The sequence below is a fragment of the Nothobranchius furzeri genome, chromosome 11, assembly GCF_043380555.1.
Source record: "Nothobranchius furzeri strain GRZ-AD chromosome 11, NfurGRZ-RIMD1, whole genome shotgun sequence".
Lineage (NCBI taxonomy): Eukaryota > Metazoa > Chordata > Actinopteri > Cyprinodontiformes > Nothobranchiidae > Nothobranchius > Nothobranchius furzeri.
In genome coordinates this window covers 34,048,038-34,075,369 of record NC_091751.1, presented here as the reverse complement: position 1 = coordinate 34,075,369, position 27,332 = coordinate 34,048,038, and the positions used below count along the sequence as shown (strand labels likewise).

The 27,332-nt window shown below is 42.9% G+C and overlaps 1 protein-coding gene across 1 annotated transcript in view; it reads right to left on the bottom strand.

The window, feature by feature from the left end:
- amph (amphiphysin) overlaps positions 1-27,332 on the bottom strand; it is a 52,839-nt gene that overhangs the window by 21,988 nt on the left and 3,519 nt on the right. The window contains exons 3-10 of the mRNA XM_015956463.3: positions 20,414-20,468; positions 20,245-20,339; positions 6,426-6,521; positions 5,594-5,701; positions 5,428-5,513; positions 3,415-3,490; positions 3,172-3,254; positions 2,820-2,958 (exon numbers count right to left, since the gene is read on the bottom strand). Coding sequence (XP_015811949.3) covers positions 2,820-2,958; positions 3,172-3,254; positions 3,415-3,490; positions 5,428-5,513; positions 5,594-5,701; positions 6,426-6,521; positions 20,245-20,339; positions 20,414-20,468 — 738 coding nt within the window. The remainder of the gene's footprint in view (positions 1-2,819; positions 2,959-3,171; positions 3,255-3,414; positions 3,491-5,427; positions 5,514-5,593; positions 5,702-6,425; positions 6,522-20,244; positions 20,340-20,413; positions 20,469-27,332) is intronic.

Here is a 27,332-nt window from a genome sequence, read left to right as displayed (position 1 = left end):
TGAAACCGTTCCACTGACCACAGACTGAACTGGAGTAGGGCTTCTCAGGCTGCTCTTTGCTGGAACTAGGGCTGGACAACATAGCCATAAAAAATTCATGAAGGTCAATAAATAATTATAGAAAGATATTTTAATACTGATCCTTAATTAAGTGTTTTCAACCAAGAGCACAGCAAAACTGAATTAAGCTGAATCCTTTATTAACGACACCTGAACACAGGTGATGACTGAGTTGGGAGCGTTTTATTTGGACGATCTCACCGAGGTAGGCCACTTTCACTAAAACACCGCTCTAGCACTGAACTCTGACACAATTACCGTGACTCTGCATCGCTTTGGACCATCAGAGTTCATTCCGTCTTTAAGAGAAGTTGTAACACGCAGTAGTATTATCTGGGTAAATCCCGTTCTGCTGCTGCAGAATCGGTCTGGTCTCACTCAGGCTGAAGAGTTAGTGGCAGATGCCACAGCCATTAAAGCTGTAAACGCTGAGCCTCTGTAAAACACATGAAACTACAGTGTCCCAGGAGCAGGAGTGTCATCATGAAGCTTTCCTCACCTTCCTAACCTGACTTACCCCCAACCCTCACCCATTGTGCTCTGCAGATCTGTGCGGTGAAGAATTGATTGAACTACTTTAATCTTTTTTCGTGACAATATCCTCCATCTGTCGTATAAATTACAGCCCTCTGTTTAGGTTGGAGAGTGGAGGGGCTGGGTCTGTGTTTTGATTGGTTAGTCAGTATAGAGCTATCTACCCATTTTTACTGTCACACCTCACATCGTTGTTCCTCTAAGATTGCAGAAGTAGATTGTCCAGCTGTGATCAGCGTCATCATTTCATTAAACCTCATTAACACCTGATTCACATTCACAGAACCATCACAGGAACTGACTCTGGTACGAGAATGCTAAAGAAACAAGCAGGTGTGTTGATACAGACATACGTCAACAAGACAACACAGATTTACGTTTTCATGTTGACTCACCGAGAAACAGAGAAAAGAGAGCAGAAAGGAAACAGAGAGTTACTGAGGAGGTCAGCTCATTAACATCCATCATCCATCACTCATCCATCCATCATTTATCCATCCATCCATCCATCATCCATCACTCATCCATCCATCATTTATCCATCCATCCATCCATCATCCATCACTCATCCATCCATCATTTATCCATCCATCCATCCATCCATCATCCATCACTCATCCATCCATCATTTATCCATCCATCCATCATCCATCCATCCATCACTCATCCATCCATCACTCATCCATCCATCCATCCATCCATCATCCATCCATCCATCACTCATCCATCCATCATCCATAATCCATCAAGTGTCATTCATCATACATCCATCCATCCCTCATCCACCCATCCATCATCCATCCATCATTCATCCATCATTAAACATCCAGCACTCATTCATCCATCAGTCATCCATCCATCATCCATTACTCATCCATCCATCATCCATCACTCATCCATCCATCCATCACTCATCCATCCATCCATCATACATCCATCATCCACAAATCAATCCATCCATCATCATTCATCCATCATCCATCCATCCATCCTTCCATCCATCATTTATCCATCATCATTCATCCATCCATCATACAGCATTCATCACACATCCATCACTCATTCATCCATCACTCATCCATCCATCCTCCATCCATCCATCCATCCATCCATCCTTCCATCCATCATTTATCCATCATCATTCATCCATCCATCATACATCATTCATCACACATCCATCACTCATTCATCCATCACTCATCCATCCTCCATCCATCACTCATCCGTCCATCACTCATCCGTCCATCACTCATCCATCCATCACTCATTTATCCATCACTCATCCGTCCATCACTCATCCGTCCATCATACATCATCCATCAAAAATCCATCACTCAAACATCCATCACTCATCCATCATCCATCCATCCATCATACATCATTCATCACACATCCATCACTCATTCATCCATCACTCATCCATCCATCCTCCATCCATCCATCCATCCATCCATCCATCCATCCATCCATCACTCATCCATCATCCATCATCACTCATCCATCATCCATCCATCCATCACTCATCCATCCATCCATCCATCCATCATCATCTATCATTCATCCACCCATCATCCATAATCCATCAAGCATCATTCATCATCCATCCATCATCCATCCATCCATCATCCATCCATCATCCATCCATCCATCACTCATCCATCCATCATCCATCATCATACATCCATCACTCATTCATCCATCAGTCATCCATTACTCATCCATCCATCATCCATCATCATACATCCATCACTCATTCATCCATCAGTCATCCATTACTCATCCATCCATCATCCATCATACAGGTCCTTCTAAAAAAATTAGCATATTGCAATAAAGTTCATTATTTTCTGTAATGTACTGATAAACATTAGACATTCATATATATTAGATTCATTACACACAACTGAAGTAGTTAAAGCCTTATTGTTTCTAATATTGATGATTTTGGCATACAGCTCATGAAAACCCAAAATTCCTATCTTATTCCTATCACGGCACAATTTGCCGTGTGACATTGTCCCTGAACATCCACTGCCCCCCCCCCCCCCCCCCAACACACACACACCCCTCCTCCCACTGTGAGAGGAGAATGTGGCTGGGGGCCACAGCCTCCATCAGTCAAGCAACCAACAATGAAAATGTAACTGATGAGTTTCCTCAGAAGCTCCTGGAATCAACGACATCATTTATCTGATGGAGGCTGACTCTCCTGGGTTCTGCTTTACCTGGATGGGGGATTTGGGCCGTGGTGGGCCTGGAGAAACAGGGCGGAGCATGTGGTTGGAACCAGCTTCAGGACTTTCAGGAGGACTCTCATCTTCTGGTGGTGATGGAGTTCTGGCAAGACGCAGCGGTCCAGAATCACTGAGGAACCAGACAGAAATGATCAGCTGTTATAGTGATGCAAACCCAAACCCAGTCCAGGGTTCTAGTGAAACCCATCATTCCATCCCGACTGGTTCTGGTACATCACCCAAGGTCAGAACATTCAGGTGTGAATTCAGAACCAAGCCCGACTGGGATCGAACAGACCGCTCATGGCTGGTTCTGGTTCTGAGCGGTGAGAGCTGGGATTACCTCGGGGCTCCTTGGATGGTGAATATTTTGTCTGAGTGTTGTTCTCTCAGCTTGGTCATGACCTCATACAGCTCCTTACACACCTGGAAGGTAAAACGCAACCGCCGTTTATTTCATCTGGAGAATTTAACACTGGCTACAGACTCAGGATGAATGAATGAATGAATGAATGAATGAATGAATGAATGAATGAAAGGATGGATGGATGGACTAAATTATTAATTAATCCATTAATTAAGTGACCTGTGAGATCTCACGATGAAACTTGGCCTCGAGACTGGTCACAATTTTGAAGGTGCTGATGTAGAAGTCCACTCGGCTGCAGACGAGAGCAGAGAACAGGTATGTGTGAGATGAGCTCCAGCGTGGTCGTGTTTGATGCACGCTTCACGTAAACATGTGACTTTAGCAGCGGGCGAGTTGCTGCTGGGAACAGTGGCGAGTTAGGGTGTGGGTGAGTCAGGACACTCCCATAGACTTAAATAAACGAGTGGAATTTGGACCTTCGACCTCCGACCTTCAGATAGTTCCACATTGAGTGCTGTTCATTTTCTGTGTGTAAGGTTAGGGTTAGCGTTAGGGTTAGCGTTAGCCACTTTTAGTTCATTTATCCGGCCGGTCGCAGTTTTAGCTGGCTTGCTGTTAGCAGCTGTTATTTCTGGCTGATTCAGCTTTTTCGTTTATTCAAAACAGTTTTAAATATTTAAAGCTGAGAAAATTAGATTAGATGTGAGATTAGCTATCCGAATAAAATTATATTAAGGTCATCAGGAGTTCATCACGTACCAAAGCTAATGCTAGCACATAGCATCTATCCTGAGGTTTCCTGTAGATTCTGTATGAATGTAAGAACTTTTATACGATCACTGGTATTAAAATTAAAGGTAAAGGAAAACCCTACAAACACACCACTCACCTGTACAGGTGCTGGAGCATTGGCGGGGGGGCTTGCTGTGGTGCTAGAAGCTGTTTTTGTCTCTTCCTTCTAACACGCCCATCATCAGTCAGCTTATAGATCTGTTTAGCTGTAGTTCCTAATCTGCTGCTGGTTTTATTTTACACATCATTACATGAAGGCTGCAGCTTCTCTCTAGAACATCCACCAAATCTGGGAGCTCCATGAAAGCAGCAGCATACACCTGGTTCCAGCTGAAGGTGTTGTGGTTTTCTGTGGTGGGTTCTGATGTCACAGAGAGGGATCCTCATGTCCTGAAGAAGTCTGGAGCCTGCTGAGCTACTGCAGCAGAGGTCCTTTCTGGGGTCTCATGAGACTAAAACATGTGGATGTCTGACTGAAGATGTTTGTGCAGGTCAGACTAATCACAGTTTTCTGTTGTCCTGATCTCTAAATAAATGAAACATGTTTGTTTGGTTTAGCAGAATTCACTCATCTGCTACGTTTTTAACCAGAAACTGTTTTATTTACATGAACATATAATCAGTTACTATCTCCACCGGTTGTTAGGCTGGAAGCTCCATCAGCAGGTTAGCGATACATCTGCAGCCACATATTAAATGAGTTCAGATCAGCTGATGTTCCACCTGACAGCAGGAACATCTGCTGCTTTGTAGACCTGCAGGTAAGCAGCAGCAGAGCTCTGAAGCTCTGGCACATTTAGGTCTATATCAGGACAAAAGTATAGCATCTATGCTAGCACGCAGACAGCAGAAGCTCTTTAATGATAAACCACTTCCTCACACTGATGCATGTTTTACACAAACACTTCTTTTATACAGGTATCCGTGTGAGCTAAATCTGACCCTGCATGCGTGCTACGTTCTGCCCTCTAGGACACAAACCTGATAAATGTCGGTCCTGCAGCTCCACAAGCTAAACACTTTCATAAAATACATAATCAGTGTAATAATCAATACACATTATTTGTCAATAATCAGCAAGAAATGGCTGTAGAAATGAGAAAGGGTCGTTTTAGCTGAGCTGTTCTGGACTACAGGCGTGTCGGCGAGTTCAGAGAGTCACAACTTTCTCCCTCAGGCTTTGGGTGGGGCTAGCGGGGTCAGGGTCAGGTGGGGGTCTGCTGGGTTACCTTCATAGGAATCTTTGAACTGGGTGAGTTAATGAACTGAACTCAACTGGAATGTTTACTCTGGTTCCAAACAGGGACCACAAGACCCCTCATGAAGCGCCGTGGTGGTTTACAGGTGCAGTGCTGACCAGGTACTGCTCCATCAACCTGGCTGAGCTGCATCTACATCTCCATGGCAATGCTGGAATGGGTTTGTGATCAGACTCACCAATCCCAAAGAGTTGGCAGCTCATCCTGCAGACCAACGTCCAGCTCATCAAACACTTTCTGTGCCTTTTTCAGCTCTTCTTCTGCCTGCACACAGATTCTGCTGGGTCAGCTCAACAAGGGATGTGTGGAACATCTGAGCAGCTGTGCCCTGCTTTCTGACTCACCTTAATCATCTTCCTGTCGTTTTTCATCCCAGCTGCCTGCAGAGTTTCTAAATGATGGCGAGCGCTGTCATAGTCGATGAGTTTCCGACTCCTTTTGGCCACGCGCATCTGAAACAGAACATGGTCACATGGTCAGGTTTCTGTTGGTCGGGCATGTCGTGTGACAGGCACCTAGGGTTTAGTTCCTGGTTGTGACCCTCAGGGCCAGCACTATGTCCATCGCTGATCAAAAATTATCTGACCCACATGCACGCATGCGCACACACACACACACACACTCACACACACACACACACACACACACACACACTTTTTCTTTGTTCATGTGCTTTAATAAAGTGTTCAACTGGCCATCTTTGTAAGTGCATTTTATTGTGCTCAAAGGACTTTAACAGAGCACATTTTAGAAAATATGACATCACACAAAAACTACAAAGTGAGCAAAAAATATTTTTATGCCTATTTGTGACACTCCAAGGCTGTGACAACTTACCCACAAAAAAGGTCATCTGGACATAACACACAAAAATGATTTGATTTTTTTTTTCATTTTTTGTACAGTTTTCAAACTTCTGGTTTTGATAATAAACCTGGTAATAAAGGGGTTAAATATGAGAAACACACATATTTTATTATATTTTGTTAGGGCTGAAGCCAAGGATGAAATTCATGTAAAAAAGTTGGGACTTATGAAATATTATATAATATTTCTATAGGAAGCTTTGTAAGTGCATTTATTTTGTGCTCAAAGGACTTTAACGTTAGAAAATTTAAATGTTGGGTAAGGGTTAAATCAAATCACTTTGTTGCTTTAACAGAATCCGTGTTTCACCTTAAGGTCTGGAAACTGCAGCAGGTATGCATCCAGGTTCAGCAGCGTGGAATCCACCAGTTTGTTATGAAAGTCTTCCCACAATGCATCACAGTCCTGCAGAGAGCAAACATCTGCTTCAGGGCTTTCCTAATCATCATCAAACTTTATTAACAGACATGGTGTCCAGAAACAAAAACAAAAGAAAGAAAGAAAGAAAGAAAGAAAGAAAGAAAGAAAAGGACATCATTACACACTTACAAGCAACTGTACCACGATGCCACAGTATTGACCAGTAGCAGGTAGCAATGCCTCCGATATTAGTCAAAATCAAAATAATTACATTCCCACATTGGTTGAGTCGGCAGATAAACCTGTATATTAAGTTTCTCAAAACTTTATGCAATGTTTTTATACCAGCAGCAAAAGACCAATGGCCTGCACCATCCCATGGTGGTCTTTTAGCAGAGATCTAAGACAATCATTAAATGCAAAATTGAGTTTCCTTAACTCAGAAGAACCCCTGAAGGACTTAGTTGTTTGTCCTTAACCAAAACTTATTTGGAGCCTGAGAGGGCAAAAAACCCAAGTTTGGACTCATCTCAGCCTAAAAACTACAGCCCCATTTCTAAATTCAATTCAATTGAAGTTTATTTATATAATGACAAATCACGACAAGAGTTGTCTCAAGGCACTTCACATAATAAACATTCCAATACAGGTCAATTCATTAAGTCAATCTGAAAAAAGTTTCCCATATAAAGAACCCAGCAAATTTACAGCAATCCTCATACTAAGCAAGCATGCAGCGACAGTGAAGAGGAAAACTCCCTTTTAACAAGAAGACACCTCCAGAGGATCCTGGCTCAGTATAAGCAGCCATCCACCACGACTCACTGGGGATCAACAAGACAGAGCACACGCACGCACGCACACACACACACACACACACACACACACACACACACACACACACACACACACACACACACACACACACACCAAGCTGTGTTTCTATGGTTACATTGTGACTTCTTAGTAAATATTGTATTTGGTGAGAGATAAACTTTATTTTATGTATCCTAGTGAATCTATAATTAAACGGGTAAACTAGTAGCAGCACATTTAATGTCAAGGAAAGTAAATTGTTATTATCAGGAGAGGGAGAATGATTAAATGGTTAGCAACAGTGTTCAAGGCGATGGCCCCCTCCTTGAGGCCACCACAGCTCAGCATAACATCATTGTAGCTTCTTCTGGGGAGAAAAACGCTTAAAAAATAAAGTTAACAGCTGAAATTGCAGGAAATAATACAGTTGAAGATCAGATTGTAGAAGAAAGTAGCAGAATGTGGAAAGTGGTCAGTGTATCCTCCAGCAGTCTAAGCCTATAGCAGCATAACTACAGAGATAACTCTGGATAACCTAGCCTTTTAGATGGAGGCATGTTGAAGGCAGGGCAAGAGAGAGCTGTCTTTACCGACTGAACACTCCACCTCCCTCTACTCCCTCACTTGTCCAGATCTAGGCTAAAATCAGATTTTAACCATAGGCCCTATCAAATAAAAATGTTTTAAGCCTAGTCTTAAAAGTAGACAAAGTGTCTGCCTCAATGACTAAAGTTGGGAGTTGGTTCCACAAGAGAGGAGCCTGATAACTAAAACATCTGCCTCCCATCCTATTTTTAGACATACTGGGAACCACAAGTAAACCTGCAGTCTGAGAGCGAAGTGTTTAGTTAGGAACGTATGGAACAATCAGGTCACTGATGTATGATGGAGCTTGATTATTAAGAGCTTTATATGTGAGAAGGAGGATCTTAAAATCTATTCTGAATTTAACAGGTAGCCAATGTAGGGAAGCTAAGACAGGAGAGATATGATCTCTCTTTTTAGTTCTAATCAGAACTCTAGCTGCAGCATTTTGGACAAGCTGAAGACTTTTAACTACATTCTGTGGACTTCCTGAGAGTAATGAATTACAGTAATCCAGTCTTGATGTAATAAATGCATGAACTAGTTTTTCAGCATCACTCCTGGAAAGGATCCTTCTAATCTTAGCAATATTCCGAAGGTGGAAAAAGGAAATCCTACAAACCTGTTTAACGTGGGATTTGAATGACATGTCCTGGTCAAAGATAACACTAAGGTTCCTTACTTTGTTCTCGGAGACAAATTTAATGCCATTCAGGTCAGGTGATTGACTAAGCAATTTCCTTTTCTGAATCTCTGGTCCAAAGATGAGAACTTCAGTCTTGTCTTGATTTAAAAGCTAAATGTTTTGAGTCATCCAATTTTTTATGTCTTCAAGACAAGCCTGTAATCTAACTAACCGATTAAGTTCATCAGGGTTAATGGATAGATATAACTGAGTATCGTCAGCATAACAGTGGAAGTTTATCCCATGCGGTCTAATGATTTTACCAATTGGGAGCATATATATAGTGAAAAGAATTGGTCCAAGCACTGAACCCTGTGGTACTCCACAAGTAACCCTGGAGTATGAAGAAGATTTGTCATGTACGTTTACAAAATTATATAACAGACAGGTAGGATTTAAACCAGCCTAGCACTGTTCCTTTGATCCCTACAACATGTTCAAGCCTTTCTAAAAGAACATTGTGATCAACTGTGTCAAAGGCAGCACTGAGATCTAACAAGACTAGAACGGACACAAGATTCTTATCTGAGGCCATGAGAATATCATTTGTAACTCTCACTAATGCAGTTTCAGTGCTGTGATACTCTCTAAAGCCAGACTGAAATTCCTCAAACAGATCATTAGTGTTTAAATGCTCATATATTTGGATGGCCAATATTTTCTCAAGGACTTTGTATAAAAATGGAAGGTTAGATATTGGTCTATAATTCATTGGGTCATCCAGAGAAGGCTTCTTAAGTGAAGGTTTGATTACAGCAACCTTAATATCCTGTGGTACATATCCATTTACAAAGAATAGATTGATTATATCTAGAATGGGGGCAGTAACCAAAGGAAATGCATCTTTAAATAATTTGGTTGGGATTGGATCTAAAATGCAAGTTGAAGGTTTAGATGAAGCTAATACTTTTGATAACTCTGAAAGCTCAACTGGATCAAAACGGTTCAAACACAGATGAGGTTCTACAGTTACCTCAGATTCTGCCTCACTTACTGAGGAAGAAGAAATCACATTAGGGAGGATGCTAATGATTTTGTTTCTAATAGAATTAATTTTACTTGTGAAAAATCCCATGAAGTCGTTGCTGCTGAGGGCTAAGGGAATAGATGGCTCAGAGCTATGATTCTGTGTAAGTTTGGCAACTGTACTGAAAATAAATTTTGGATTATTCTTATTCTCTTCAATTAGCAATGAAAAATAAGCAGTTCTAGCTTGTTGAATCTTATTTTTTACAAAGCACAAGACTATTTTTCCAGGATAAGTAGGGCTCCTCCTGGTATGTAGGACGCCATGTTCTCTCCAATTTTCTAGAGTTTTATTTTAAAGTTCATAAATGAGAATTAAACCAGGGAGCCAACTTCCTGTCCCTATTTACCTTTTTTTAAAGGGGCAACATCATCTAATGCCACACGTAAAGAGGAAGTAACATTATGAACTAAAGCATCAATTTGTGAATGACTAGAAATAAAAATATTGCCCTCTGCTACATTCCTCTGAGATGCTGAAGATAGTAAAGATGGAACAGTTGATTTAAAAGATGCAACAGCATTGTCAGATAGAGACAGACTATAGTGAAATCTACTTTCATGTCTCGAGAACTCAATTATAAAAAACTCAAAGGTTATCAAAAAGTGGTCCGAGAGGACTGGATTAAGGGGAAATATCGTTATTTCCTCACACTCTATGCCATAAGTCAGCACAAGGTCCAATGTATGATGGCAGGAGTGGGTGGAGCTATGTATTCTTTGAGTAAAACCAATTGAGTCTAGGGTATTACTAAAGGCTAAATTGAGGCTATCATTTTCTATGTCCACATGTATATTAAAATCCCCCACTATAATGACCTTATCAGTATTTAGCACCAAATCAGATAAAAAATCAGAGATCTGATCCAAAAACTCAGAGTAAGGGCCTGGTGGATGATACAAAACTACAAACGAATGGTTTTACAGTTTTGCAATCTGGATTAGGAAAACTAAGAACAAGATATTTAAAAGAACTGTAACTATTCATTGGTAAGGGATTGAGTAATAGGTCTGAATGGAAAATGGTTGCTACTCCTCCTCCTTGTCCTATACTTCCAGCAATATGATGATTTAAATAATTAGAAGGAGTTGACTCATTTAAACTAATAGTCCTCTTGCTGCAGCCAGGATTCTGTGAGAGAGAGCAAAGAAATCCGATTATCCAGATTTATCCCGGTGACGGCCTGGTGGGGTCTGGGTCCCTGGGCTCTGCTGGGTCCCCGGCGGGGACAGTCGCCCCTGGGTCCCGGGTCGCTGGGTCCCGGCCTCGGCCAGCTAGGGGGTGGGAGGCTGCAGGTGGGCCAGAGGGCTTGCCGGTGATGTGTCCCGGGACTCTGCCGGCTGCTGGTGGTGGCCCCCCGGGGCGATCCTCTGTGCCTCTCGAGGGGGGCGGGGGCCTTTCTGGTTGCAGTCTCCTTGGGGTTCCTGTGTTCTGAGGCAGCGCCTGGATCTCTGGGACTTGGAGCTCCCCCATCTCCTACGCATTTTTGGAGGGCAGATCTGTGGTCTCTCACACTCTCTATTGGACGCTCCTTTAGATAAACCTTACATAAACAAGCACTTGTACACACAGGTGCTCACACGGTGCTCTCAAAAGTATGGGCTTGGGCACGTTCAACACAGGTCTTAAGACTATGGTGGACACTTAATGCACTGTGATTTATTATCGTGTGACTGTTCAGTTAAGCAATACTGATTATATATTTCTTCATCAAGTTGACTCAGTGATAGCTTGATCTTGTATTGTTGTTGTGTCCCTTTTTTTTGTTGCTTTTTTTCTTGTCTCTTTCTGCAGGTCTCGAAGCAGACTCTTGTTCATTATTGTTTATTTTTGTGGAACCCCTTCCCCCCTCTCTCCCCACCTTTTGTCTTTTCCTTTCTCTTTCACCTCTGACTCCGTGTCTGGTCGGAATTGCAAAGCATTCAAAAGCAATAACAATTAAGTTTTAAGTATCAGGCTTGACATTAAAAGCAGACGCTTTGATGCTCCACCTGAGAGTAAATCTGTAAGGCTTGTTACCAGCATTCAGAGATCAATTCTGTTTGCTTCACAGCCAGACAGGACACGGTAAAAAAAAAAAAAATAAATAAATCTGATTATCACAAATCCAGTCATTAACTGACAAAGTCTAAGAAAAAATAGACCTAATGTTCAATACCCCACATTTAATTTTTCTAGTTTTCTGCTCAGTCAAATTTATTCTAATATTTATGAGATTTTCATCATTTGCTTTATTAAGCCTGATATTTAATCTGTGTGGTTTTGACCATGGGCAGGACACTTCCTGAGAGTAATGAATTACAGTAATCCAGTCTTGATGTAATAAATGCATGAACTAGCTTTTCAGCATCACTCCTGGAAAGGATGCATCTAATCTTAGCAATATTCCAAAGGTGGAAAAAGGAAATCCTACAAACCTGTCTAACCCTCCCACTGTCTTTATGGGTGACCCCGTGAGGAAAGTATACCATTGAGCAGGATTGATTGTTTATCCTTTGAGGTCCACGTGGCAGGGGTGAGGTGGTGCTCACTCCTCGCCCCTGCCACATGGACCCAAGGGATAAACCATCAACCCTGTTCAATGGTATACTTTCCTCGCGGGATCATACCCATTAGGACAGTGGGAGGGTTATTGTGGAATTTGAATGACATTTCCTGGTCAAAGATAACACCAAGGTTTCTTATCTGTAAAATACTGGAAAAAGTTGTGGCAGATAAGCCGATTCCTTTTCTGGAACTACACAACAGTTTTGATAAATTCCAGTCTGGCTTTGGTAAAAAGCGTTCAACAGAAACAGCTTTGGATAAAGTTCCCAGTGACATCATGATGGCCACAGACAACGGGGAGTTTACAGTGTTAGTATTGTTATGATTTTTCTGCAGTTTTGACACTGTTGATCACAACACCTTAATTAGCAGACTTGGTGACTCGGTGGGGATCTCTGGAACTGTTCTAGACTGGTTTAGATCGTACCTTTCTAACAGAAATTACTGTGTCTGTAGAAACCAGATCATGTCAGATTCTACCCATCTGTTCTGTGGGGTACCCTAAGGCTCTGTTTTGGGGCCACTGGTGTTTCTACTGTACATACACCCTCTTGGACAGACAATTGATTTTTTTTCATAATGTCTCTTATCCCCTATATGCAGATGACATTCAGCTGATTTCTCTCTAAAATCTAGATTTTCTGTTTCTGACTGAAGTTTGGCAGCAAACATCTGATTATTCTGGTCTGACTGAACTCTGCCGTAGTGTTTGTTCTTTTCTTAGCCAGCCCCGGGGTTCTGGTGGTGGTGGAGACCTAGCTGTTGTTTTCAGAGACCATCTTCCAACATCTTTGTTTAAAAGTGCTTTTCAGTCCATCGGTCCCAGCGTGCTCTCTATAATTAATGCTTCTCTGGTCAGGTCCCTGCTTACTTTAAAAATACTGTAATCCACCCGCTTCTTAAAAAACCGAGTCTCGACCCCTCTCTCCATAGCAGCTTCAGACCCATCTCTAAACTTCCGTTCATCTCCAAGATCTTGGAAAGGGTTGTGGCTAAACAACTCACAGCTGCTCTTGATGAACATAACATCTATGATAGCTTCCAGTCAGGTTTTCGTAGAGCTCATTCTACTGAAACAGCTCTTCTTAGGGTCGGTAATGACCTTCCTGGTCCTGCTGGACCTGACTGCAGCCTTTGACACTGTTGACAATCACCTGCTACTGGAGAGGCTCAGAGATTGGGTAGGCCTATCAGGATCTGCTTTGGAGTGGTTCTCCTTTTATCTCTCTGAGCGCTCCTTTTCTGTGGCCGTCTCCAAGTTTAGGTCCTCCACCACCTCCCTTACCCATGGTGTCCCACAAGGTTCTGTGCTGGGGCCTCTGCTCTTCCTCCTCTATCTGCTTCCTCTTCAGCACATCCTAAGCTCCTTCAAAGAAATCTCCTACCATCTTTATGGAGATGACATCCAACTGTACATCTCCTTTAAGCCCCATGAGAGGTCTAAGCTGCAGCTGTTACACACCTGCTTAGACTCTATTAAAACCTGGATGGCTGGGAGCTTTCTTCAGCTGAATGAAGATAAGACTGAGATCCTCATCTGTGCCCCAGACAAGCTGGTTCCCAAAGTCAGAGACTCTCTTGGTCAGCTTGCTTCTCACACCAAAGCTTCTGTCAGGAATATTGGCGTGACCTTTGACCCAGCTCTCACCTTGGATTCTCATGTCAGTTCTCTTGTTCGCTCTTCCTTCTTCCATCTCAGGAACGTTGCTAAGCTGAGTCCCATTCTGTCCCGCTCTGAACTTGAGACAGTTATCCACACCTTCATCTCCTCACGCTTAGACTACTGTAACTCTCTTTTCACGTGTCTGAGTAGAACCTCCCTGAACCGTCTACAGGTGGTTCAGAATGCCTGTGCTCGGCTTCTGACCAAGTCCTCCAAACACACCCACATCACCCCGCTTCTCCTCCAGCTTCACTGGCTGCCAGTCAACTTCAGGGTTCATTTCAAGATCCTGGTTCTAGTCTATAGGGCCTTACATGGACAAGCACCATCTTAAATTTGTGATCTTCTTAGTCCCTACACCCCCAGCAGGTCCCTGAGGTCCAGTGATTAAAGCCTACTGGTTGTGCAGCGCACCAGGCTAAAGACCAAAGGTGACAGATCATTTGCTGCTGTGGCCCCCTGACTCTGGAACTCTCTCCCCCTGAGCATGAGATCAACGGACTCAGTGAACCCGTTTACAAGACTCACTTGTTCAAGCTGGCATTTGTATGGCCTTCTTCACCACTCTCTTTATTCTGCTCTCCCCACCTATTCCACCTTCCTCGGGATCCACTGATTTCCCTCTTTCCTGTTCACTGTCTCTCTTTCTTAACATTTTTTAATCACAATTCTCTATTGTTGCTCATTTTAAATATATTTTTATACATTTTCAAAATGCTTTTTTATATTTTTACATTTTTTGTTTTGTGAAGCGCCTCGTGATTTTTATCTTGAGAGGCGTTATAGAAATGATACTTTCTTCTTCTTCTTCTAGCTCTACAGCCTCGGGTCACTTTGCTTCTTTTGAACTGCAGCTGATTAAAGTCGGGTGTAAGGACCCGTTCTACTGTGCTGTGCTCTATCGTCCACCTGGTCCAAACGGTTCTTTTCTTCAGGAGTTTAGTGACTTTTTATCCTCCACTGTGAAGCTGTCCAGACTGGTGATTGTTGGTGACTTTAACATCCACATTGATTATCCCTCAGACCACTCTGCCATGAGCTTCTCCAGCCTCATGGACTCCTTCAGCTTTACCCAGCATGTTTCTGGCCCCACACACCAGGGGGCACACTCTGGACCTTGTTTTTACCCTAGGTCTAAATGCTAACAGTGTTTATCCTAAGGATGTTTATATTTCTGATCACCATTACATTTTCTTTAACTTGTCCGTTTCTGTGTCCACACCTCCTGCTCACCATCTGATTAGTTTACATTGTCTTAATCAGAGCACAGCTAGCAATTTTTCTGCTGCTATTTATCCACCCTGTTATTCTGATGATGACCCACATTCCTTAACTTCTCAGTTTAACGAGCACTGCCTCTTCATCCTGGACAACATCTGTCCTGTCAGAACCAGATCAGGTCCTGCAGTGAACCCTACTCCCTGGTTTAATGACAGCATTCAGCCTGAAGCGCCAATGCAGAAAAGTTGAGCGCTTGTGGAAGAAAACCCATCTCCACGTCCATCTGCTGCATCTAAAGGATCTTCTGACCTCCAGAAAAGTCTGCAGTCAGAGACACGAGGGTTTCCTATTTCTCCAACCTGGTGTCCCAGAGCAAAGGAAACCCCAAGGTGCTGTTTAACACCGTCAGCAGCATTGTCTCTCCTGCCTCTCCTACAGCCTCCATCCACTCTGTTGCAGATGGTGAGAACTTTCTGTCTTTCTTTGTGGACAAAGTCAATAAGGTCAGATCTAGCATCTCTCCTGCAGCCTTATCGCTGCCTCTCCCGATTCCAACCAGGCCTATCATCCTAGATAGCTTTGCTCCTGTTTCTTTGCCTGAGCTAACCAAACTAGTTAACTCTATGAAGACCTCTGCATGCCCCCTCCACATCTTACCCTCATCTTTGTTTAAAAGTGCTTTTCAGTCCATCTGTCCCAGTATGCTCTCCATAATTAATGCTTCTCTGGTGTCTGGTCAGGTCCCTGCTTACTTTAATAATGCTGTAATCCACCTGAGTCTTGACCCCTCTCTCCATAGCAGCTTCAGACTCATCTCTAAACTTCCGTTCATCTCCAAGATCTTGGAAAAGGTTGTGGCTAAACATCTCACAGCTGCTCTTGATGAACATAACATCTATGATAGTGTCCAGTCAGGTTTTCATAGAGCTCATTCTACTGAAACAGCTCTTCTTAGGGTCTCTAATGACCTTCTGACCCACAGTGATGCAGGGGAATGTTCTGTTCTGGTCCTGCTGGACCTGACTGCAGCCTTTGACACTGTTGACCATCACCTGCTACTGGAGAGGCTGAGAGACTGGGTAGGCCTATCAGGATCTGCTCTGGAGGGGTTATCTTATCTGTCTGAGCGTTCCTTTTCTGTGGCCATCTCCAAATTTCGATCCTCCAACACCTCCCTCGCCCATGGTGTCTCACAAGGTTCTGTACTGGGGCCTCTACTCTTCCCCCTCTATCTGCTTCCTCTTCAGCACATCCTGAGATCCCGCTGAGCCTGAGATCAGTGGACACAGTGCTCTCCTTTAAACTCACCTGTTCAGGCTTTGGTGTGACCTTCATCACCCTCTCCTTGTTCTGCTCTCTCTACCTATTCCACCTTCCTCAGGATCCACTGATTTTCCTCTTTCCTATTCACTCTCTCTTCTTTACATTTTTAATTGTCTATTTTTGCTCATTTTAAATATATTTATAATCATTTTCTAAATTATTTTTTATATTTTAAATTCGTCTTCTTCTTCTTCAAAGATTCTGAGTTCTATAAACTGTCTGAATTACCAGTGTCTATCAGCTATCACCAGCTGCCTAGAAGAAAACTTCCTCCAGTTAAACTCTGAAAAGACCATGTCTGATCCTTGCCCCAGAGCATGGTTCCCCTGATTAATTAAATTCAATTTAGTTTATTTCTATAGCGCCAAATCAGGACAAGAGTCGTCTCAAGGACTTTCACAAAGTAAACATTCCAATACGGGTCAAGTCATCATGAAGCCAATCAGTAACAAGTTTCCTATATAAGGAACCCAGCAGGTTGCATCAAGTCACTGACTAGTGTCAGAGTCTTTACAGCAATCCTCATACTAAGCAAGCATGCAGCGACAGTGGAGAGGAAAACTCCCTTTTAACAGGAAGAAACCTCCAGAGGATCCTGGATCAGTATAAGCAGCCATCCACCATGACTCAGTGGGGAAGTAGTCAACAACTTGGTCATTTATCTTCTGCCGTCAAGACAAACTTAAGAAATTTGGATGTTTTTGACCAATCAATGATTCTTGAAGGCCACTCAAAAACATTGGTCCATAACTGTTTTTATCACTTAAGAAATATCTCTAAACTGTGAAGGTTGGTGTCAAAACATGAACTTGAAATGGTTCTCCATGCCTTTATCTCCTCCCATCTAGATTACTGTAACACAATCTTCACATTCCATGCTCTAGTTGTTTTTTAAAACACAGAACAGTTTTGTTACCTGTTTTCCCGCTACGTTTCGTTTGCAGCTGCAAACTTCCTCAGGCTGACATGTGTCAAACGAAACATAGCGGGAAAACAGGTAACAAAACTGTTCTGTGTTTTAAAAAAGAACTACAGCATGAAATTAGAAATACGATACAGCAAGAACACACCTAAGATGTTCAAAGAGAAACACTCTTCACATGTTTTAACAAAAAAGACTTTGACCGCCTTCAGTTGGTCCAGAACTTTGCAGCGAGGCTCCTAACTAGAGCAAACAGAAGAGCACACATCACTCCTATTCTGATGTCTCTGCACTGGTTACCCGTTTAAAAACTTTAGAGTCCATTTTAGAATCCTGACTAGAACTTTCAGGGCTCTACATGGTGTAGCGTTATGCTTAATCTACATGAGATAGTGGCCAAGGTCTTTCATGCACTCTGCTCATCTGAACTGCTTCACCTCTGTTAACAGTTCAAGATGAGGACGAAGAACTCTCTTTTGATAAATACATAATCAAACCACTTTGTTATTACCAATGATAATGTGAGCCCAATGTTCAATCAATCTGTGAAATGACAATGTTATTACTTGATATTATAATCCTGTGATCAGTAGTATTTTACAAGTTATTATAATCCTGGACATTTGCACTAGACACTGATAACACAGAGTAATGCTAAAGTCACACGCCACATTTCCTTTTGTCTGATCCAATCAGAACCTTCGTTTCTGATGCGAGGCGTGGTTTTCTGTGGTGTTTGTACAAACCCTCTTTTGCATGTCAAATTCTGATTTGCCAGTAAACCAAAATATGACAATTATAAAAACTATTCCACGCCACCTTTTCTTTAGTTCAAAGCGTTCTAGAGAAGTCTCGGACAGGCCATCCGGACTTCCTCTTCAGCCAAAAGAACCTTGACAAGCTGGATAAAATCTGTTGCAAGTTACACCTGACCGCAACGGTTCTTTCAGAATAAAAGCTGAACCTCACAACCCCTTCAGGGTCTCGCTGACGCCAATGAACCTGTCATGACATGGAAGCATTCCAAGGCTGGTTTGGTCGGCACCGCTGCTTTTCTATCGGTTTCGGTTCCAAGGAGGATCCAAGAGGACCTCAACATTCTGGATCCAATCGGAGGCTTCCCCTGGGGTACGTAGACAGACAGATGGCGTTTCATGTGTGTTATAAATCTCCAACTAAAGTTTAGAGCGAAACATTCACTCCCACTTAGAACTAAATGCTTCTCCGGATCCGCTGGTTCTGATAATAACATTCCACACACACACCATCATCTCACGTCTCACTCCACCTTAGTCCATCAGTACACAGAGTGTTAAAGTTAGTCTTGTTTAAATTGTGTAGAAATAAATTTCTTAACTATTTTAAACCTGACTCTCTCGCTTTCCTTGGAGTTAATACAAAGTGTTGCTTAATCCTTGCAATAAAAAGTTCTGATCTTCTGGTTAAAATATTCAAAGATCCATCAGATTGATATTTCATATTTCTATGGAATCTCACATTTTATGGTCCATAAGTAAGATGTAAACTACCCATCCTTTACAATGGTCAAGCTCCTCCCTGTATTACTGAACTGTTAAAGCCTTATGCTCCAACCCGAGCCCTCAGGTCCACCCACCAGAACCTTCTAGAAGTTCCAAAGATCAGATATAAAAGTCCAGGGGTCTCATTTACCAACCATTGCGTAGAATCCTTACTAAAACCGTACTTAAGCTCAGCAAAAAAAAAAAAAGTACTTATACCAAGTAGGTTTGTGATCTATCAAACATGGAGAACGCACAGCTGCACGCAATCTCCGCTTCATAAATCAGAAACTATTTAGAAAGGTTCTCAGCTGCTTTTTAGTCACATCCCGCCCTCACCACGCCCACTGCCATAAATAGTCAATGCAAAGTGCCTTGTGGACCTCATGAATATACATAAGCCGGCTGTTGCAGCGCTCTGCCAATGATGATGGCGATCGTATATCAAGGCAGATCAAGGAAGTGCAATTTCACAGATTGAGGTACTTGTGGGTGAGGTGGAGAAAGGAAAGGAAGTGCTTTTGCACAACAAATAAGCGAAAATCCACTAGCAGCGTTGCTAAAGCCGTCAATGCTGAGTTCTTCAGAGAGATCTGTGGCGGATATAAAAAAAAATGGTCCGATAAGGATTAGATCCCCAGACTCCCAGATGAAAGTCAAGCGCGCTAACCAGTCACCCAAACGGAAATCTCTCTTGCCCAAGTAGCCAGGGTGCATCATTAATCGGGTCACAGTGACAGGACACACTGTCACAGACACATGACATTCTGTCTCAATCTGTCCCCCTGCTGATATTCAACATTCCGTATTCTGCGCTTCAGGCTGTGTGTGTGTGTGTGTGTGTGTGTGTGTGTGTGTGTGTGTGTGTGTGTGTGTGTGTGTGTGTGCGCGCGCGCTAATCGCGAGTGCGGAGTGGCTTGTTCTATGTGCGCACGAAGCAGTACAAGTGATAATGCTGCAGGAATTCATAATTTTATCTTCTCAGCAGCAGCACTGAAGGTGCTCTCATGTCCAAAATGTGTGTAAGCCAGGTCCTTAGTCAGCTTAAAGTTGCGCACATTTGCGCTAAGTTTTCTTTCATAAATCCAAAGTTTGCATGAAAAGTTGCTTACGCAGTTTTCCGAACCAGTTTTGTGCGTAAGCAAGCTTGATAAATGAGGTCCCAGGTGATTGCTCCTTCCAGACTGTTGCACCCTGACTTTGGAATGATCTTCCTTTATCCTTATGCGGCACTGACAGTCTGGACACTTTTAAAAAATATTTTGTGTTATATTCATGTGTATTATGGCCTTTGTTTGATCTTTGTGGTTTTTGTTTCTGTGATAAGCGGTGTGTGTGTGTGTATATATATATATATATATATATATATATATATATATATAAACTTAGCTACTTACTTACACACACACACACACACACACACACTAGTCGGTGTACTGTGTGGGTATTTTTCCCCAACCTTTCCGATGGTCACAATGTCATCTTTTCCATGCCAGTCCGGCTCGTAGACCTCATGCAGTGACTGAGTCAGGTTGATGGAGGCCTGCTGCATCCCTGTAGCACAAACAGAGTCAGTCTGGAGGAAGTCATGGAGCATGGAGCCATCTGCTCCAGGATCAGATCCTCACCTTTGATTGCCGACATGTAGGCCTTCATCTCCCTCTGTAAGCGTCCGCCTTCAGACTGAATCAACAAACACAAAGAGGTCAGGGGTCATGGAGGTCAGAAGTCTACTGCAGGAAAAAGTTTGTAAACAGAAAGGAGGAAAATATCTGTAATGAACCAACGATGGAACACCTAAACTCTCATCTGTACCAACAACCACGCTATTATTATTATTACCAATAAAAAGCTTAAGGTCCTTTTATTGACCTTTAGGTCTGCCAACCTTCTCTGTATGTCAGAATTACTGTTTTTTACATTTGCACAAGAATTTCAGAACATACTTCTAAAACTTATTTAAAAAACTTCCTAGTATTTTTTATGATGCGTTATGATTTATTCTCCAAACCATGCAACTCAAAGTTATCATATGAAAAATATAAAGATGATGATATTTAAATAATATACAAGCTAAATGTGATGAAAACAAAAAATTATAAATAGTTTGAACTAAAGTGAAAAATGAAAAAAATAAATAAAATTTCTTCCTGACTCCTGATTAATTTATTCACTTTTCATGTTTTTAATTTCATCAGTCAAATGTTGCTTCACTAGTGAATAACTGCAGATTTAAAGGGGCATTATGGAAGTTTGACAGCCAAAACATGTATAGAAATGATACATTTCTTCTTCATACATTCTCCTGCAATGCCCTGGTCCTGTAGAATGAGCCCTGGCATTTTTACTGTGATTGCCTGTTTTTCTGTAAAAATCACAGAAAAAGAGAGTTGCTCGGGTCGAGCAGGCTGCTTCATGCGCGTTCACGCTCAGGCATAGCCCTCTGAACCGTTCTTTGAGTGTTGTTTCAGCTATCATCAAGGATATACATGTTACAGATACAAAGGACATCATTGGCGCTTTAGCTCGCCTAGTAACATGTCGGACTTTTGTGCAGAAAACCTGGGTTCGATTCAGGATGTGAATATAGTTTATTTAGAGTTTCTTTTTTACATCAATGGTATATTTTTTGCAGTAAGATGCCCACATTTTTATTTGAGAGTCGCCGAATGGCATTGAATTCACAGGAAAAAAAAGGTGTGGTTCAACTTTCATTTTGGAAAAATTTTTCAAGCAAGGGAATGATCTGAGCATGCAGGACTGACCCGTTTTAAACCTTTGTCGGCTGTGCTGAAGAGAAAGGTACAGAACCAAATTATTTAATTAATTAGCTGTGCGTTCTCCTGTCCTCTGTCCTCCGGACCACACACACACACACAAGGGACTGTCTCAGCTGTTATTTTCGTTAAGGAGTGTGCACGTACAGCATGCGCGCCTCGTGCATGAGCCTACTATTGAAGCTGCCCTTACGCTTTTGGCCTGAGGGGGCAATCGCGAGCATAAAAATTCAAAACTCCGTAAAGTCCCTTTAAATGATTTGCTGCATTTTTTGGTGACAATATTAAATAAAGTTGGAGCTTTCTTTTTTTTCTCTGTACCTGTTTGAGCGATGCTCTAACCAGCGGGTCTGGGGTTATTGGAGGTCAGAGTCACGGTGCACTCCGACCACAGTGAGAGAGACGGGGAGAGAAAGACAGACAGACAGGGAGAGAAAGACAGATAGACGGGGAGAAAGACAGACAGACGGGGAGAAAAAGACAGACAGAGGGAGAGAGAAAGACAAATAGACGGGGAAAGAAAGAGACAGATGGGGAGAGAAAGACAAATATTTGGGGAGAGAAAGACAGACAGATGGGGAGAGAAAGACAGACAGACGGGGAGAGAAAGACAGACAGACGGGAAGAGAATAACAGACAGACGGGGAGAGAATGACAGACAGACAGGTGAGAGAAAGACAGACAGCCATACATTGGAGAGAAAGACAGACAGACAGGAGAGAGAAAGACAGAAAGGCAGGGAGAGAAAGACAAACAGACAGACAGACAGGGAGAGAAAGACAGACAGACAGGAGAAAGACAGACAGATGGGGAGAGAAAGAGAGACGGACGGGGAGAGAGAGAAAGACATACAGACAGCCAGACAGACAGACAGACAGACAGACAGACAGACGGGGAGAGAAAGACAGACAGGAGAAAGACAGACAGATGGGGAGAGAAAGACAGACAGACGGGAAGAGAAAGACAGACAGACGGGGAGAGAAAGACAGACAGACAGACGGGGAGAGAAAGACAGACAGACAGGAGAGAGAAAGACAGAAAGACAGGAGAGAGAAAGACAGAAAGAATGGGAGAGAAAGACAGACAGATGGGGAGAGAAAGATAAAAAGATGGGGAGAGAAAGACAGACAGACGGGGACAGAAAGACAGACAGACGGGGAAAGAAAGACAGACAGACAGGGAGAGAAAGACAGGAAGACGGGGAGACTAAGACAGACAGATGGGGAGAGAAAGACAGACAGACATGGAGAGAAAGACAGACAGACAGACAGGGAGAGAAAGACAGACAGACGGGGAGAGAAAGAAAGACAGACAGACGGTGAGAGACAGACAGACAGACGGGGAGAGAAAGACAAACAGACGGGGAGAGAAAGACAGGAAGATGGGGAGACTAAGACAGAAGGGGAGAGAAAGACAAATAGACGCAGAGAGAAACACAGACAGGGAGAGAAAGACAGACAGACGGGGAGAGAAAGACACACAGATGGGGAGAGAAAGACAGATAGATGGAGAGAAAGACAGATAGACAGGAAGAGAAAGCTGCAGATGGAAATTTGTTCGAACTAAATCACAGGAGAAGTCTGTGTTTATGGTGCATCAAAAAACAACTAACGGCATTTAAGGGGTTAGTGTTAAGGAGCTATTAACACAGATACGAGTTTACTGTTTCCAGAATTATTTACTGAGTATGTTTCTGTTAAACATCAGCTCCTGAAACCTAAATCAGGTCCGTATGACCGATGTTACCCCTCCTTCAGTACTCCTGAATCCACACTCTAAGCACTGCAACAGCATCTCCAAAGCTGATGGAGCATGACAAAATTGATGCACAGTTGCAGTTGGCATAAATATATAATTAATAATACGATATCAACCATGTATTAGGAATTACTTTGAGTATTTTTAAGCATATTACATGCCAGCCCTTTTTTTTTTTTTACCAGAACAAGTTTTGTCGTCATCTGGGTGATGAAATACTAAAATTTTCCGCATACCCCCTGCAAAGCACTCACGGACCACTAGGGGTACGTCTACCCCTGATTGGGAATCACAGGGTGTTTCTCAGTGTCAAGGCACCTGGCCTTGTGAGGCGAGGCTTGCTTACGAGAACACTGTCCTTCCTTTGGTCAAAGAAAACGGTTAAATGGAACAGACTTGCATCACGTGACCATGGCTTCCACGGCGGTCACGTAACGTCACGTGACACGGGAGATAACGTTATAGTTTCAATATGAATATATAACGAACCTTTTACTTTTTGCATTGTGTATATGTTTATTAAATTAAATATATAAATGAATTACTACCCGCTAGCCACCGAAGCTGCAACTACTAAGTAAGTAAACAACCATAGAGAACTTGTTTGGATCAAAAAAAAATTTTTTAATTTGTTGACTTAAATTTTAACTTGAAATTTGCTCCCGAAATAGCTGCTGGCTTCTAATCTGCCATCCTTTTGAAAATACCGTGGCGTATTCTGGGTAATTTTTGACCAAGGCTAGGCTACAAGACACCTCCCATGTATGTTTGCTCAGCTAGCTAAATGGCTAACAAACAGAGAACACACGCCTCGGTAGAACATGAACATTGGAACACATCTTGGCGGCTCGTGATGACGTATCTCCTAGGCAACCGGGGCGGGACCAAGACATCAAGGCAAGGTTCCTTGACATTGAGAAACACTCCTTGTCTTAGAAGGTTCTCTGTTTCAACACACCTGATTTGAATCAGTGGGGATTATTAGTTGCCTGCAGAGCTGAATCAGCGGGTTAAATATAAAACAAGCTGGACAGGGGATCTTGATGACCTGGGCTGGGCACACCTGAGTGGAACGTTCCAACACGATTAGAAGAGAACACAGTTAAGGCGTCTGCGTCACTTCCTGTTTTCAATGTTGTACTGCATGTGGCTGTTCAGTGTTTGTGGCTCACTAAAACCAATCAGATTCAGTGTTCAGATTCATTTTTCCCACTGTGACGAGCCTCGTCCCCTCGGTCCGTCCTCTCATCCCAACCTGAGCCTTTTGTCCCCGCTGCAAAAGATCCAGCACCAGGGACAGCGCCAGGAGCGGCCTGCTCACACCTTCCAGCGCCCTTTCAGGACCTCGGAGAGAGGCACGCCAGCAGAGACAGCAGCTGATCTTCACCAGTGATCAAGCAGCTCCCAGCTCTTTAAAAGAGGAGCACTACAGACAGTCTAGGAGATCCTGGATTAGCTGGTGATTCTCCCTTAGCTCACAGACACTTTTGCTACCATTACCAATCAGGTTTAAGGTTTACACTGTTACCGTTTGGGTTCAAGGTTTGTTGCTAGAGATCCAGGAGTAGCCTGAGATTTTCCCTCGCTCGTTATTTGTTTTAAGGTTTTCTACTAAGGATCCAGGATTAGCCTGGGTTCCTTCTGAGCGTGTTTCACACGCCTTGCTAAGGATAAACCTTTTGTGTTGCTGGCTACGGGTTGTTTTCCATAGGGGTTGGGCTTAATTATCCTTTTTAGTGGGATTTAACTGACCTAGGGTCAGTTTTCTGGTTTCGGTGTTGGACTTCTGAGCCGGGGATATTTATCGTTTAGGTGGTTGTCATCTTAGTTTGGCAGAAAGCCTTTTCATAAGCAGTTAGACTGCTTATGTTTTTAGTTTCCCTAATTATTATTATTATTATTGTTAAGCCTTCTTTGCTGTTCAGACAGCAGACACCTTTTGTTAATAAATCCTTTTGTTTTTACTCAAACCTCCTCGTCCTTTACACACCTACACCTATTTTCTTGTGTTAGTCCCCTCATCATCCTAGACCTGCAGAGAGGGGGCGTAACACTGACACACAGTTAAACAGAGGTGTGTGTGTGTGAGAGAGAGGGAGAGAGTTAAAATAATTTTTTTTTAAAAACCCGACCGAAGTGGAGGCAGTGACCGACGCAGCATGAGCCGTTTTCAGCTCTGTCTTGTCAAATGCACCACGAACGTTACAAAAAAAAGTTACTTTAAATATTCAAGCGAAAAAGACGCAAGCTGAAGAAAACCTAGGGAGCACTGAAGAAACATCAGCAACAGTGAAGCAAGCACAAAGAGATCCGTTACTCTGTGTGTGTGTGTGCGTGTGCGTGTGCGTGTGTGTGTGTGTGTCTGTGTGTGTGTCTGTGTGTGTGCGTGTGTGTGTGAGTGTGTGTGTGTGCGTAAGTGCGTGCGTGTGTGTGTGTATGTGTATGGGCCAGACGGACTGAGCTCCCGGCTGCAGTTTTGTGTGTAGGGAGGGGCGGGCGCTCTATGTGACTAGCCAATCACAGAGCGTCAAGACAGTCAGTTACCCAATGAGGATTTTCCTTCAGCACGATTACAGATATTTACGAGTTTTACTCTGCTGGCTGTGATCACAAGCAACAACAGAGTAGTTCCTGCTGCTTCTTTGGGAAATGGCGCAAAAAAAAAATCAATTAAACTTGGGATCTTGTAGGCGTGGCGCTGGGATTTCAGCCGTGGTGGGCCGCCACGGCTACGCCTATGCAAGAGAAACACTGAGATTTCTCTGTACTGGGACCTTTCTGAGTCACTGTAGCACATGAACACACATTTACTGTTGTTGCATCTAATTAAGGATCCATAGTGACTCTGGTGTCACAGCCTAATTCAAGCATCTCCAAAATTGCTTATTGATTCATATTTTTAAGTTTGACAACCCTAACTTTTTCTAAATGTTGATGTATTAATTCACGTTTTTTATTTTGAAAGGGCTTGGGATCTAAAGGATTAATAGAACACTTTGTTTTTCATATGCTGTACCTATCCCTACTTAAAATCCTGTTCCCAACAGAGTACTTCACTCTCAGACTGCAAGTTTACTAGTGGTAAATGGCCTGAATTTTGTACAGCGCCTTCTTAGGGTCCTACAACCACCCAAGGTGCTTCACAACACAATCACAATCACTAACCCATTCACACACACATTCACACGCTGGTGAGGATGAGCTACAGTGTAGCTACAGCTGCCCTGAGGCGCAATGACAGAGGCGAGGCTGCCGAACACCACCAGCAGGCAAGGCAGGTTAAGTATCTCACCCAAGAACACATCAGCAGAAATCTGGTCAGAGCTGAGATCAAACCTGTACCCTTCTGATTACTGGACAAACAGCTCTACCTCCTGAGCTACTGCTGTCCCTACTGGTGGTTCCTAGAATATCTAAAAATGGGATGGGATGCAGATCTTTTAGCTATCAGGCTCCTCTCTTGAGGAACCAGCTCCCAGCTTTAGTCCGTGAGGCAGACACATTGTCTACTTGTAAGACTAGGCTTAAAACATTTTAATTAGATAGGGCCTATGGTTAAAATCGTATTTTAGCCTAGATCTGGACAAGTGGGGGAGTAGAGGGAGGTGGAGTGTACAGTCGGTAAAGACGGCTCTCCCTTACCCTGCCTCCAACATGTCTCCATCTAAAAGGCTAGGTTATCCAGAGTTATCTCTGTAGTTATGCTGCTATAGGCTTAGATTGCTGGAGGACATACTGACCACTTTCCACATTCTACTACTTTCTTCCACAATCTGCTCTTTAACTGTATTATTTCCTGCTTTTTCAGCTGTTAACTTTACTTTTTCTCTTAGTGTTTTTCTCCCCAGAAGAAGCGACAATGACGTTCTGCTGAGCTGTGGTGGCCTCATGGAGGGAGCCATCAGCTAGCACACTGCTGCTAACCACTTAAACATTCTCTCTCTCCTGATAATAACATTTTACTCTCTTTGACATTGAATGTGCTACTACTAGTTTACCTGTTTAATAATAG